The sequence below is a fragment of the Protopterus annectens genome, chromosome 2.part0 (assembly GCF_019279795.1).
Source record: "Protopterus annectens isolate FY-2018-M chromosome 2.part0, PAN1.0, whole genome shotgun sequence".
NCBI lineage: Eukaryota > Metazoa > Chordata > Ceratodontiformes > Protopteridae > Protopterus > Protopterus annectens.
The window spans coordinates 490,067,290-490,082,783 of NC_056728.1; the positions used below are offsets into that span (position 1 = coordinate 490,067,290).

Consider the following 15,494-nt stretch of genomic DNA (forward strand, 5'->3'; position numbering starts at 1 on the left):
AGGGCAAAGCTGCCCTAAAATACACTAAATTTCCATGGGTGTAGTTCATGGATTAGTGTTCAAATGAGCTGGCTCACAAGTTACAATGAATACAAACTACTGCCTCTACATTTCTGGTGATTGGGTAATGCTGCTGGAATCCTACAAAATAAAGACCTCAAAACTGCAAAAGACAATGACCTTCTATCATTTAGTGATCATTGTTGTTCTATGAAAAAAACAACCACTCTTGAAAAACGTCAACTGTGAAAGTCAAAGTTGTGCTTAAAATTGCACTGCTGCTTTACCTGGAAGTCCTCTGTAAGTTCTGGAAAAAAACGTTCATACATTCTGAGTTCTTCTACTGGTCTTCCCAATTCTTGGTTAGGTCTCAGTTTACTAATATCAGTTTCAAGATCATCATTCTAGAACAGACAAAAGGAAACTACTGTTACAGGCAAATACAATATAAACACCGGATCAAAAGTGACACTTAAGGAATACACTCCACTTAGGTAAATGGAGTATACAACTCTAATTCTTACTAAAAATACGTTGATATGCAATTGCAGCAAAAGTGGCATATGCATACTTTTTTGCACTGGAGATTACCTCTCTGGGCCCCCAATTAAAAGAAGGTAGAAGCTCAGTTGGACTATTGTAGTAAACAAGTGCAAAATTAACAAAGCAAAAATAAAAAAGATGTAATCAACAGGATAAATAATAATGTACAATTTATTAACAATAACTTAGCACAAATGCAGTGGTTTCAGAGACAGGAAAACACTCAACAACAGCTGCTTTTTCTGGGGACAGTCACAGGCCTTTAACTTAAAAAAGCTCCTTACTCTCAAAGTTTTAGGATCCATAACTTGATAAAGTATTCAAACTGACCAATTTTGCGCCTAATAAGGCATTAAATGTCTCTGTTTTGACAGAGAACTCAGCTAAATGCACTGCAATCTGAGAAAAGCATAAACATTTTAGATTTAGTTACCTAAAAATGCAAAAACAATGCTTTGCTGCTGCACCTAAAACTGAGCTGAAATGAATATAGTGGCAATGTTAGTAGGCAAATGACAGGCATTCTGTAAAGCAATGTTCAAAATAACCCAAAAGTACTGCTTCACAGAAGTGGTGACATCTAGTGCATTTCAGGAGCATTATTCAGCCACCAAAATGTTCCTGGTACATTGCAGGGAACTGCCCTGGTGCAGTAAATATGCATTCAGCAAAGCAGCTTTTAACAACTCTGAAAGGCTACTTCAGAAAAACTACCTTGGCATGTCCCAGGTGGCCATCGAGTTACCCTTGGCACATTGCTAGAGAATGCCTCAGTGCCTGAAGGTGCAAACCACTGACAGGTGTAAAGACGACGAAAACTACTTTGGTTACAAAAGTGAGGCTAGGCATTCAAACAGTTAAATAGCAAACAAAAACTGAAAGACATGTCTATGAATGAGTGACAGAATTGTTCTACTGAAAATATTTGTCAGTATGGCACACAAGTTTAAGGCCATAAATGAATAAAAATCAATGAATCCAGTGTTTCTCCATACAATTCCCTCAAATTCCAGGTGCAAGCTGTAGGACTGAGGAGGCCAATTCCTAAGGTCTGTGTTCCTGTTTCACCTGTGTGGGGAAAAAGGCTCTTTTGCCTAGCGGGCTTGCCAAGTCAAGAAATTAATTAAAATAAAACTAATCATACATTTCATTTTAACACAAGTACTGACCTATGCAACTAGCAATAAACTTAAACATTTGCAAAACTCTGTTTGAATGTGTACTTTACTTTCTAAAAGTATCTTCCTAATCCTCCATTAGAACCAGTGAAATTTGCAGGTAGAAACCACCAACTTAAATGATGTGTTTTGTACAGCCATAGTGCCAATAAAAATAAATGCAAGTTAAAGTTAGCATCAAACCTGTTCAGCATTGGCCGAATCTCTTGAGTTATATACATTCAGGCCACATTTCCATACTTGAATGGCAACATCTTAGAAGAAATCTAAGGTGGAGTCACAATTAAAATTTTCTCAGTTTCTAAGATCTTAGCATCAGTTAAGGTTTTTCTGCTTTTCTCTGCTCACAGATTAATCTCAGATTGCTCTCGTGGGTAAGATGTGTAAAATGCATATCTTTTGGCTCAGGTCACAGAATACAAAGAACTTTCAGTTGTTTCACTGTAATTCTCAGAAAACAATGCCAAGTCTTAGCAGTTATCAGACATCAAAGCAAATGGAAAGAGATTAGCATACGAGAGCCTCAGCACAAACTGTAACCTACCACACAGGCATGCCCATTGAAGGCTGTAGCATAAGGCAAGGTAGACACAACTAAGGTGGAGGGTCATCAAAATGCTCCTCAAAAGTGTTACTTGTGATTAGTAACCATCCACATAAATTAGATTCCCTTTACCTTCTGCATCAGGCATGGTCTTGTGCAGGAAAGACACTGAAATCTGCAGGTGAGTTAAGGTATCCAAAAGGACACATTCCAGCTGTACTATCCTCTACCAATGTGAAAACCAGTTTGTGTGGGTCTTTGGGGATGAAAGCTTCCATGACCAGAATCCATATGAGACAACCACTGATGTTAAGTATTTTGCACCGTGAACTCTAGCCAAGGCTTGGTTGTGCTATGATATGGGAAAATGAGATAAGGGCATATGCAGAATTAGCCTTCTGCAGTCTATATCCAGAATCTCATGGATATGTTCATAAGATGCCAGTGTGATTCTGTACTGATGTACAAACACTGGGCCCTTACGAAGATCAGTAAGCACCAGTGAAATGTGAACGTCAGCTACCCAACAATCATAAGCATCTTTTTAAAAACTGACCAAATCTCTCATTTGTTGCTTCTTTCTCCTTTTCAGTCTCACAACTGCACACCTAAGTGGCATGCTCTATTTGATTCTGGAAAACTGGGATAGGCATGTTGTTACCAACTTTCACCTGGTCTTCTATTATGTCAGAAACATTTTAAAGGTCACCTGTGCAAAGTTCCCTAAGATGTTTTTTCTCTCACTGCCTGAGAGAATACAAGGTTATTCTCCATTAACGTCACTTAAGTATACTTCGTTTTTATCAAAGAGTCTGGTTTCCTGCAGTAGGATTAAACCATTTGGCAGTGAACCGATTTCTGTTTCACGGTTTTGCATTGTATTTTCGGATAACTTACTAGTAAGAACAGATAATTACAAATCATAAAAAATAATCCTCTATTATTGTACCCAGTTTACAGTGAGCTATTACACCAATGAAATTTGTTGTTGGGTTACATGCCAGTACATGTACTAATCTACAGTCAGTGACCGAGTGTAACGTGGAGAATAATTGAAATGCTGTCTCTCAAATGTTTGTCAAGAGCAAAGCGTACAGCTTGGTCAGGCAATTTCTTGATCTCTCACACTTTTATCCCCTCAAACAGAATTCTTTGACATTGGCTTGAATTACTCTACTATTTTCAGTCACAAACTGGCATACCTGGGGCATGGTCTCTCCTAACTTTAGAGTTTGTAGAGCCCCCCCATCTGTGACCACAAATTTCACTGATAAGGCCCATACACACATATCAAGGCACACCAGGATATTTAGACTAGAGGTGAGTTTAGGTCCTTTAGTAACTTTATAGGGTGCTGCAATGTCTTTTATCCTCTCTGAAGGGTTGAAGCAAAGACTGCTGTACTCAAGTGTCCATTATGACTTGGAACACATTTTAGCAAGTCTAGACTTTTCAACAAATCTCATATCAAGCCTTTGGCTCTTCAGCATACTATACACCATTCACTCATAAGACAGTTCTCATAATCTAAGCGCAAAACAGATCTAGGTAGCTATATGTGTTCTGCCTTAGCTCACACGCACATACACACAGCTACCTGCTAGATTATTAATCTGTGAGGATCTTAAGAAGCTTAGTCTTACATTCCTATGGGAGTTTTAGCCTTTATAATAACCCTTATTTTTGCATACAAAAAACTCAGATAGGCTGAACAAGAATATGCTGCGACATTTACATGTTTTTCCCTATCCATGAGGGACAGGAGTGCTAAAAGCAGGGGTGAATTTGCAGTTACCCATCCATTCATCAAAACTACATTTGAACAAAGTAAGAGATCTACTTTGTTTTATGTACAGTGGAAGACTTCAATAGAAGGCGGTATTCTTTGTGATGCAAACCTATCCCTTCAAAATGTTCTATTTATTTTCTAAGAGAGACTGAAATCCATTGATCAGATGTTTAAGATACCACTGGACTTGCAAATGTGTAACAGATCTGACAGAACAGTGTCTGTTGGAGCTCTATACACAATGCAAAGGTCACTCTTCAGTAGCCTGTATAATACTGAGGATAGGGACAAGGCACTGAGATGGTGTGTAAGATTTTATGATTTAGAAGTTTGATTTTTTTTTTTTTTTTTTGTGAGAAAGCAGTGTTCATTCAAATTGTGACAAGTGTTTGGACAGGTGCAGATCAAAAAGAGAATTATACTTAATGATCAGCCTATTTTGAGTGTAGAGTACAAGGGAACAATTACTGCCCTGGATTTGGGCACAGTATGTTTAGATATAAGCTGCAAACTGAAAAAGGGCTTCTTTACAACAGTGGAAATGTTGTGATCAAAAGACAGTTAATTGCCAACATAGGTTCCAAGATCCCCAACTAGGACATCAATTTTTCAGGAGTGTGTTGTCGATGTGATAGTCAGAAGGGGAATCATACTTGCAGAAAGATATGATTATATACTTATTTGCATTTAGATTTAGTCAACAGTTTTCACACCAGCTATTTTTGTTTGGGACAGGCCCTCCTGGTGATCTTGTTTTCCTCTGGAGAGCATATGATGGTACCAATTTTGTAGCCATCTGCAAAACGGGCAGACCACAAACCCTTAACATTAGTTTGACCTCAGAGAAGTAAATGTCAAAGAGGAGTGGTCCAAGGACTGAACCCTGGTTTAGTGGCAGGTCTTTTGGTGAAAGTACAGCCGCACACCCTAACTTTCTGGGTTCTATTTGTGAGACAATTTGCTATACAATGAGTTACATAGGGATTAATATTTAGCTGGGAGAGTTCCTCAGAATGTGAATGTGTGGGATGGCCTTTCGACATATACAGAAATAGAAATACAGTGCTTTTTTTTCACCCATTGTTTCAGTAACTTTTTCAAAGAATTTGATTAGGTTAAGAAGGCAGGACCTGCTCTTGACAAATCCAGAATGAGTTGGGTTCAAGAGTCTGTAGGTTACCTATATCCTTGTATATATTTATTTCATAAAGATACTTTCCATGGCCTTAGATGAGACCGGTCAGCATAGCTCACCACTGTCAAGATTTCTGCAGATTATCACATTTTTGCCTCATATTTTTGGTCTGTTCCTCATAAAATGTGTGTTTTTTCTGGCAAATCATTGGGATGATCTGAGGACTGAAGTCCCTAAATAACTCCACACATTTGAGTTTCAGACTTCAAATCCTTCAGTAAAATGTATGTTGGCACAAACCTTGTTACTCTAGCAACTTTCTAAGTTTATAAGATCAGTATTTAAAATCTGTCCCTATTTTTGGCTTTAGTTCCCCCCATTTTGTTAGATTTCATCCAGATTTCTTGCACTAAGAGGTTGAGAAGTATGCTGGTCAGGCTATAAATGCCTGGGTCCATTGAAGCCTCACCTTTGTGCAAGAGAATGACTATTGCTGCCCTCCATTCATCCAGCACAAAGCCTGTTTTGAGGCTGGTATTGATTAGCTTCTGTAGTGAATAAGACAAGTCATGTTTCAGACTGACCAGTAGGCAACATGGTATGTTATCAGATTCAAAAGATATAATGTTCTTCTTGTTCTTCGGAGATTTGAGTGTGGGTATGTGCTTTGAGAATACTGGAGGGGAGGAGAGGAAGTTTGTTCTAAATTTGTCTGCTAGAAGACTAGCTATATCCTCTGGGTGTGAGAATGTGAAGATATTTACTACTTGCTATACTCAGTGCTGGGCATTGTTTCTGACATTTTTAACGTAATTATGAAGGTTCTGTGGTTATCCTTCACCTGGGTGGCTATCTTTACTTATCTGGATTTGGATGATTGGATCATAGTCCATAGTTCAGAGTTCCTTACAGAGTTAAGCAAGAACATTTTTGGCATCCTGAGAATTAGATTTATTTTTATGTGCAAGAATTTTTGATCTTTTGTTATGGATCTTGCTTACAACTGGGTTCCACCATAGGGGGTTATTTCTGAATTTAGCATTGTATTTACTTATAAGGGGGACAGATGCATCTACAAAGCTATTTCTATATCACTTCATGTTATTCATTTCTGTCTCCCACATAAAACAAAAGTGATTCATGAACTAGATAACTTTCCTTTACATTTATGGTGTTCAGCATGTGACACAGTTGTGTCAGTGTTTGGATACCTTTCTGAGATAAAAGTGTTTGCTTCTTTAATAAAGACCATCAGAACTCTGGCATTTATCTCAGATTTTAAAGCACCTTGTTATGACCACACACACCCTGTGCTCTGTCTCCATGTGGTTAGATCCTCAGAGTTTCTAAACACTGATATATCTAGTACACCAAACATTACAAAATTAACTTGAATCACAGCATCTTTTTTTTTTAATAGTATCAGTCTTCCTGCTTATGAACCTATAAACTCTTTCAAAGAGGAATACATTTATCCTCCTGTAACTCTAAGACCCCCATTTAAATAGTCAGCTATAGGCCTAGATTTTTTAAGCAGATCATTGGCAGTTAAGAAATCATCTACTGGTTTATGGTAGCGTTCATTGAATGGCTCACTTCCATTTTCCCAAACTTTGGCTTTAGCTATACATTCTCCAAAATTGTCTGTTTCCTTCCTGTGGAGACAGAAACCTGCAGGCCATTAGAGTAGGATTTTCAGTTTCTCTGAATCTTTTAATGCTCTGCTCAGATTATAGAAGCACCGAGACATTAGAGCTATTTCAGCACTCGAGTCTATCAAGGCACCATGCTTTAAGCTGTTTTCCACATTTACTTCAAAGTAGAACCTATAGGCACTTCCCCTTAGGCATCAATCTGCCCAGGTAGAATTTGTTTTGCACTATCCTTTGCAACAAGGCAGCATCAACACTAATGGCAGTAGAAGCCTTAGTAGCCTCCAACAAGGGGTCACCTTTGGAGATTGTACTTTGTTACCTTCACCATTCATACTTCTTTTGAATCAGTAATGATATCAGAATCCTCTACATTGGTAGCCTTCGAGGGCACAGAAGAAAGTAGTCTGGTTCTTGGAAGTAGTGCTGTCAAGTGCGAGTATAATTGCTGGGTGCCCAGACCCAGGGGGAAAGAAAGCCAGGTAGCAGTAAAGATTTTTGGTTTCTGAAATTTTAATCAGAGACTTCAGTTCTACTACCCCCTGGTCTGATGACCTCATCCTTCTTATTTCTTTTCTCAGTCTTTCTCTGCTAGGGGTGGGAGGGGTTAGAAGTTGGTCTGAATCTGGGCTGGTACCTATTACAGTTTTGGCATCCTCTGTAATAGTCTCTATCAGAACCATGCCTCTGTCTTTCTTCATATCTTCTGTCATTTTGTCTACCAATACCGAGTCATCTATATGACTGTCACTGGTTAATTTAAGACTGAAAGGGACAATAGGACCATGGAACTCAGGGTTACAGAGGTAAATCTACTGGAGATTGTGCAGACAGAAGCATTTGCTGAGCTGTAGGGCAACTGGCATTAGCCGGGGCTTTAACAAAGGTTACTAGCCTGTGTGTGGTTTATTTTTACTTAGTATGATGCCTTTTGGATGAGCTAGCTCAGTTCTGTCCATGTCAATGTTACAGCAACCGGACTTGGGCAGTAGCTACACATTCTCCTGTTGTTGGTGGCAGGGCTTCATCCCCTTTACTGGATTCCCAGATATTTACTGCTTAGTGTACAATCCACTGCAAAGTTTGCGGTTTCCTTTTACGGTTTAGAGAGATTTGTGTCCTTATGTGAATAAGTAAACTCTGGAAGTACATATGCTGAAAATCATCACTCAGACTCTGAAACATTACCAACTGCAAAATGCACATCCTTTGAAAGATTATAAAATTCTTTGGGGTTTGGTGGGTAGCACATTTCATTATGTAGGCTGCCTGTCTAGCCTCTCTCCTATATCAACATCTTCCTAGTTCTCTCTTTATAAACTTATACACAGGCTCTACGGTTCATTTTTACTTTCTTCAGATACTCCTACCCATTCTATCTTTTTATCATCTATAAGCCACCTAGATATGAACCACTGGAAGCTGAAAAGCACTCAAATTGTGAATATGTTGGACAATGTCATCCTTTTTGCTTTTGAACTGAAATTACTGCCAAGTAGCTATAAGAGCTGTGTGGCAATTTTAGGTTACAAACCCTTGTTCCCTCTTGTTCAAATTTTGCTAGCCGAGGGCTATGGATCATCACCATGAGAATCAGCATAAGTCTGTCAGTTAGCGCTCTTGGGTTATTTGGGGGGGGGGGGCATTACAAGACTTTGTATCTGGATGTTTGAAATGCTACCTTTCTTTACTGCTGCTACTTCAGCTGGAGTTTTTCTTTCTACTCTGGCTTTAGTCTCTGACTAACATTTCTATCATAGGGGTTTATATGCGAAGATCCCCATTTCTCTGTGTTTAAAACTCAGACTGCCAGTCCTATAAACTAATCCATATTACTCTGAACATGTCTCAAGAGAGATAACTTTCTAAATATGCAAAATTTCATATCTCTGACCTGTTCTGGCAGCACATCTCTATGATGACTAACACACACATTTCACTACGCTATCTGAGCTGTACTTCTAGATCATGCATACATTTCTTTGCATGCTTTAACTCAATTATCTCTGCATTTTCTCCCATTCTGTGGGGGATGTCCAGCAAAACAGAGACTCAGACTTCATTCTAATACTAGTATCTGCTGCAGTTTCCAGTTGTAGCGGCCAAGATGGCACTCGTTCAAAGCCCCTAGTGGAGATGAATGAAAAACTAAAGGTTATGCATTTTCTTTAAAATAACTCCACATTTACTGAATGGTTAACAATTGCATTTCTGTTATCTAATTAAACTTAGCAGCCATAACACCATTTAAGGTAAAGTAGTGAAAGCTAATACAATATTCCACCACAGGAAGCACAATTATTTTCACCACTAACAGTTCAGCTCTATGTATATAGATTTACAAGGTACATGCACAGTTTACTAGTTATTTTTTCAATTTGTTTTGGCTGTTTTAATCAGCTTGCAGCAACGTGAGCCCCAATTAATCTGTCAGAACAAACAGAACAAGTAGGAATGCTATAGTTATATAATTATCTATACATCTGGTCTATAGGTGAACACAATCTGGTTTAGCACTTATTTTTTAGGTTTAACTTAAGCTAAATTCTAAAAAAGCCAGTATACACCCAGTTTGGTTTGTATAAAACAGAATTTATTGCACTATTAAAATGCATTTAACAATAAGAAAACATTAATTAAAATGACTGTACTGCATTAACAAGACAGAAGGAAAATATCACATCAATTAAATATCCATTCAAACTTGCAAGAAGGCTGTATAACATCTGCAAATCAAAAAAAGCTCTTAAGTATCAAGAACGTCTGGGCTGGCATAGCCTTTTAATGGTCTTTGCTACTTCTTGATGAGCACTGGAAAACAGTTCTGAGTTCTACATCCACTCTCTTGGGGAATCAAACGTAACATAATTTATTAATAAATACTTAACTGGCAAATCGACAGTGGACATCTTGGAAAATAGCCATATAAATTACAGGGCAGAACTTGGCTAGTTTCCTTCCTAGTTAATCATCATCTTTACTGGAAAAAGCATTTTTTTTTGCTTCTGTGGATGACCAGTGTGTAAATCAGCAAGATCACAGCTTCAGCTCCCTTTTCCAGTGTGTGGATATATAGCAGCTATCATATACTAAAGATAGACTCTTTCAGAGAGCAGTGCAATTCTGTGTTTTAACTAAGCAGCTCGGATGAGACTGCTTGAACTGCTCACAATGACGACAAAGAATGAATGCATGAATAACTCAACTTTTGATCCAAGTACAGGCCTCTGAAAAGAGGAAGGAAAACTTAAGCATGTCTTGGTTCTATACTGTGATCTAATCCCAACTGTAGTTGGCAACACAACTTATTGAGGCTAATGCTTAAATATTTAAACCTGTAAAACACAAGCTTATTTTTCTCTGCCCAAGTTTATTGAGCTATGCTAATTTTTACTTTTACATGAGGAATGGATTTGATTTGCAAACAATATTCCTATAACATTCTCTAAGTTTATTACCTTTTTTGACCTCTTAGCACTTCAATGCTCCAGAGAAGGATTATGTTCATTTTATATGTACAGCTTTAAAGTCCATTCTAGGTGAGTGATGCCATTTGTTCTGCATTCCTTTTGTACTGAGATGTACACAGATGCAAATTACCACTATTAACAAAGAACACCTTAATTTCAGCTCTCCCAGTGGGAAAACAAACTAAGAAAACAAAAATCAGTGAAATTGTCAACTCAGGTAAAGTTCAGTTAGTGGCTAGTATGTACACAGGCTGGAAGGCAGCAAAGAAAATAACTGGAGAAATTGAAAGAAAATCAGAAATGTGAAGAGAAAATACTGGCTGGGAAGAATCACGCAGCTGTTCAGAAAAAAGTAGTTCAAGCTTCAGCTTTGGTACAAAAGATGGTTTCCAATAATTTAGAGGAAATAAGTCAAATGTATTCAGAGATATTAAAATTAATGAATCGCTAAAAAAACACACACACACACACACATATATATATACACACACACACACACACACACACACACACACACACACATATATACAGATATCTCACAAAGGCTAGAAAAATAGAAGAAGCTTTAACTAGCTATTCTAACGACCTGATAAACCTGCAAAAATCAGTGGGCAAAATAACAAAAAGGCTGGCTGAGTATGAAGCTTCTCAAGAACAGCGGTTTCAAAAAATAGAATTAGTAAACAAAAACGGCAGAGAAAACCTGAGATTTTCTGCTGTATTAGAGAAACTGGAATGAACAGATGGCATACATTTTATGAAAGTACAAATAAGCAACAGGACTTGTGTTCCATAGCAGGATTTGTTAACAGAAAAGGCACATCGAGTGCACATTCCAAACATGGCCAGCAGAAAACAGCCAAAACCTAAATTTGTAAATATGAAATCATACCAGCAGAAAGAGTTGATACTGACAAAACTGTGGTAGAAAGAAAAATATTAAAAATTGGAGACAGTAGAGCTTTTGAGGAAAATGATTATTCATTGTACACCAGGCAGAAGAGAAGCAAATTTATCCCAGGAAGCAAAGCCTGTTGAAGCAGATGCAAAATTCAAGCTGATGTATCCAGCTGTCTTCAGAGTACTTTTTTACCTGGAGGATAAATAAGGGCAAAATGGAACTGTTTACCCAGCGAAAATTGAGCTAGCAAGTAGAAGGGGACTCTGCTTCCATTATTCTGACCAATAAAGCTCAAAGACAGACTTTGCCAGTGAAACCTTTTCAATTGTACCAAAGGAAAATGCTTAATAGAATGAAAACAAGCACACAAGTTCACTAGAACAGTCAGGAATACCATAGACTAGAACCAGAGTCTGGTGTTGGGAGATGGAGATAAGGAGATCATCAGGATCACTGAAATAAATGATTAAATGGGAGACTATAAAACATCAGTCACATTTGTAAAATATGGCTTTACAAGAAAAAGTAGCTGAGCTGAGAAAAGACTACACTTTTGATAACTTTGTTAAACGTGTGGGTGGACTGTACAGCATACACCCCCATCTTATGTCATTAATGTTTAAAAGACAACTAAAGGGGAAAAAAAATAAGTACATTTTTTCTCATTATTATTATTATAGTTGTTTTCAATGATATTTTTATTTTATGGAAGGGCAATATGGAAAAACTACATCTTTTCTGGAATTTACATATACATAGTATGATCAGCTTATTAATTATTTGGATATTCTAGTTTCTAATGACTGCATCTTGAATTGAGTTAATTCAAATATTTACGGAACATATACTTTTTTCCTAATTCTTACTTGTATTTCCATAGTCGTCATCCTTTTTATCAGAAAAAGGATACGGTGAAGGGACAATAATGATTTTTATATGGAAGTGGAAAAACATTTGCAAATGTTTCATGATAGAGGCTATCCAAATCATTTTCTTTCTAATATTAAGTCAGCAGTATATAAAAAGTCACAATATATTTAAACCTATTGCATATACAATGACTTTCAAGTGAAGAATACATTATACCAAGATAAATATAAAACCCTTGTTTTACCATATTCCCTTGCAAAGTTTTTAATTGTTTTTTTTCTTCATTGCTGACTACTTTCACATGGAGGTCGGTCGGTCTGGATGCAATCAATTAATAGGTTCATAGGTTCATAGGTTCATACTAGGCTATCTGCCCAAGGGCATTTATAAGCCTAGCCCATAGTTATTTGGCTTTCGCCACCCCTTTAGTTTGAATAAAACTATGCCTATTATTTTGCTGTGCCTCTGTCAAGCAGTGACACTGAAGTAATCCCTGGGGTATATCTGCGATCCCCCATCCATTGGTCAAGGTTCCTCTTGAACAAGGCCAGCGAGGTGCTCTGCCTCACATGTACCGGGATTTTGTTCCACAGCATAGGGAGTCTCTGGGTGATGAATCTGTCCCTCCAGCATGTTCTATTAATAACCGTGTCAAGGTTTAAGTCTCCCGCCCTTGTGGTTCTGAGGGATCTAGATTTTTTGAGGTGAAGCATATTCATCAAATCAGGGTTTGACATGGCCTTATATGTCAGGCACAGGTCACCTCTGAGCAAGCGGTATGAGACTGAATAGAGCTGGAGTTCTTTCAGTCGGGCAGCATAAGACATTTTTGAGACCCTTTATCCTTTTGGTGAGGAACTTTTGGGGCCTTTCCAGCTGCTGCAGGTGTCTGGTCAGATACATTCGGAATGGGGCATTGTACTCAATCATAGGTCTAATGAGTGATGAGTACAGGGATGACCTCCCTTGATCTAGATGTGAATCCCTTCATGATCAGGTGGGCAATGTAGAAGGTTTTCCTAACTACTTTAGCAACATGAGTGTCAAACGAAAGGCTACTGTCAACCTGGGTCCCCAGATCCCTGATGACTTCTTCTGTGCTCAGTGGATTGCCACCTATATGGTAGCTAGGGGTAACCTTGTTTTTCCCGAAAGGTATGACTATGCATTTCTTGGCATTTAACTTTAGGCCATGACTCTGGCACCAGTTATCCGTTTCTGTGAGGCCCTTCTGAAGGATATCTGTGTCAGATGTGTTACTATGGCGCCAGTTTGCAGTCATCTGCAAACTTTGTCAGCCATAACCCTCCTGTGTTTGCTTGTACTTCAGAAAAGTAGATGCCGAACAAGAGTGGACCCAGGACTGAGCCCTGTGGGACACCACTTGTGACAGGCTTTGAGTCTGACATGGCTCCAGCAACTCTGACCCTGTGGGTTCTGTCACTTAGCCAGTTTGCAACCCATCTTGTGATGTATGGGTTTACATTCAAGCTGATGAGTTTTTGATGATACCGAGTGGGGTATTGTGTCAAGGCCTTTGCCAGGTCAAGGTAGGCTGTATGGACTGCCTTTCCTCATCAATGGCCTTGGTGACTGTCTCAAAAAGTCAACCAAGTTTAAAAGGCATGATCTGCCTTTGACAAAGCCAAACTGGGTTGGATCCAAAGTCTGCAAGTTCCCTATGTCTTTATTTATGAGTTCCATTATGATCCTCTCCATGGCTTTGCAGATAAGGCTTGTCAAGCTAATGGGACGGTAATTTCCAGGGTCGGTAGAGGCACCGCCTTGTGAAGTGGGACCACAGTCGCCGCGCCACTCCTTGGGTACGATCCTGAGGTGAGGCTAAGATTAAACAGCTGTCCTAACTGCGGGTTTAATTCCTCATTGAGTTCATGGAGCACACAGCCGGGGACACCATCCGTCCCATGGATGCTGTGTTTTTGCTTTGGAGAGAGCAGTTCTCACCTGGGTGTTGGAGATGTTTGGGGGCTACAATCCTCTGGTATAGATATCTCTCCTTAAGTTTGCACAGAACCTGTCAGCCAGTATGTTGGCAATGTGTGTAGGTTCAGTAATCTTCACATCATTTTGAACTAATTCTGAGCATATCTGGGAGTTTCCTCCTAGGTTTCTAACATAGCTAAAGAAGGCCTTATGATTGTCTTTTGAAATTTTTCTCTCAAAATTTGCCTTGGATGATTTTATGAGAGCTCTTAGTTTTTTACTTATAAGGATCAAAGGTGTCTTACCTTTCAAGGATTTTGCTCTATCTTGTAGTAGCTTCCTCCTTTTGTTGTAGAGCTTGTTTATGGCTGGGGTCCACCAGACTGGACGCTTGCCTTTGGTACAAAGAGTCTTAGTTTTGTTTGGGATTGCCTGATCCATGCAGTCCTGTAGGTGCTGGTAGAAGGCATTTGTAAGTGATTCAGCGGTTTGAGTAATGTTTACCACTGGCTCAGGGGCCTTAAAGGAGACCACACTAGTTTTTAGAACTGTGAAGTCGGCTTTTGAGAAGTTTTTCACTGTGGTCTTTTTTGTTTCAGGTGGGGGCGGGATGAGGACCTCCAGCGAGATTAGTTTATGATCTGATCTCACCAGTGAGGAGTTCTTAGCATTCTTTGCTGAGGGAAATGCAAAAGTTATAGGTATAATGGAAAGCAGTTCAGTGAAAAATAAAGTTTGAAACTGAAGTGAATATGAGATAGTAGCCTCCCAGGCAGCCTTAATATTTTAATAAATCATACAGAACAGTGCACAATTTAGTTGTATTTAAAGGTAGCCAGTTTACTTTTTCATAGGACTACAAGTTAATGTTTTCTGAAAGCATGCAAGCTATTTTTCACAGACAGGAGAAGAACAGACAGCAATTTGTGTAAATGGGAACACAGGCTGTAATATGATTTTGCTTATCACTTTAGATTAGTAATGCCTGTGGGTGCAGCTGCTGATTTGGGGCAACTGCTCCTATCTGGAGAGTTAAACTTTATTTTTTGAAAATGCACATGATTTTGTGTGAAGTGATTGTTCTTAGTTAACAGGGGAAGAGGCATTCTGAAAATGCTATTTATTTTACTTATTTAATTTGTTTCCAGGGAAAGTCTGACTGGGCAGATAACACTTTCAGCAGAGTCCTGGGAATAAAAGTTCCAGTAAACATTATACACTCATAAATCACAGGACATTATAGTACAGTCATTCAACACAAGGCAGTACAACATAACACAATAATATAGTCCACAAGAGACAGTACTCTCATAAAACAGAAATGTTATAGCAGAGTGATACAATGCAGTAATATTCAAAAGCCGCATTTAGAGTAGAATATAGTAATGACTGAGTTTTTAATGCAGTTTGTGGAATTAAAACAGGATCTGAATATACGTAGATACTGTAAACATAACCGTGTATGGCA

The 15,494-nt window shown here is 38.6% G+C and overlaps 1 protein-coding gene across 1 annotated transcript in view; it reads right to left on the reverse strand.

The window, feature by feature from the left end:
- Positions 1-15,494, reverse strand: part of AGTPBP1 (ATP/GTP binding carboxypeptidase 1) — a 2,804,614-nt gene that overhangs the window by 1,244,728 nt on the left and 1,544,392 nt on the right. Inside the window, exon 20 of the mRNA XM_044060898.1 lies at positions 288-404. Within this exon, the coding sequence (XP_043916833.1) occupies positions 288-404 (117 nt within the window). The remainder of the gene's footprint in view (positions 1-287; positions 405-15,494) is intronic.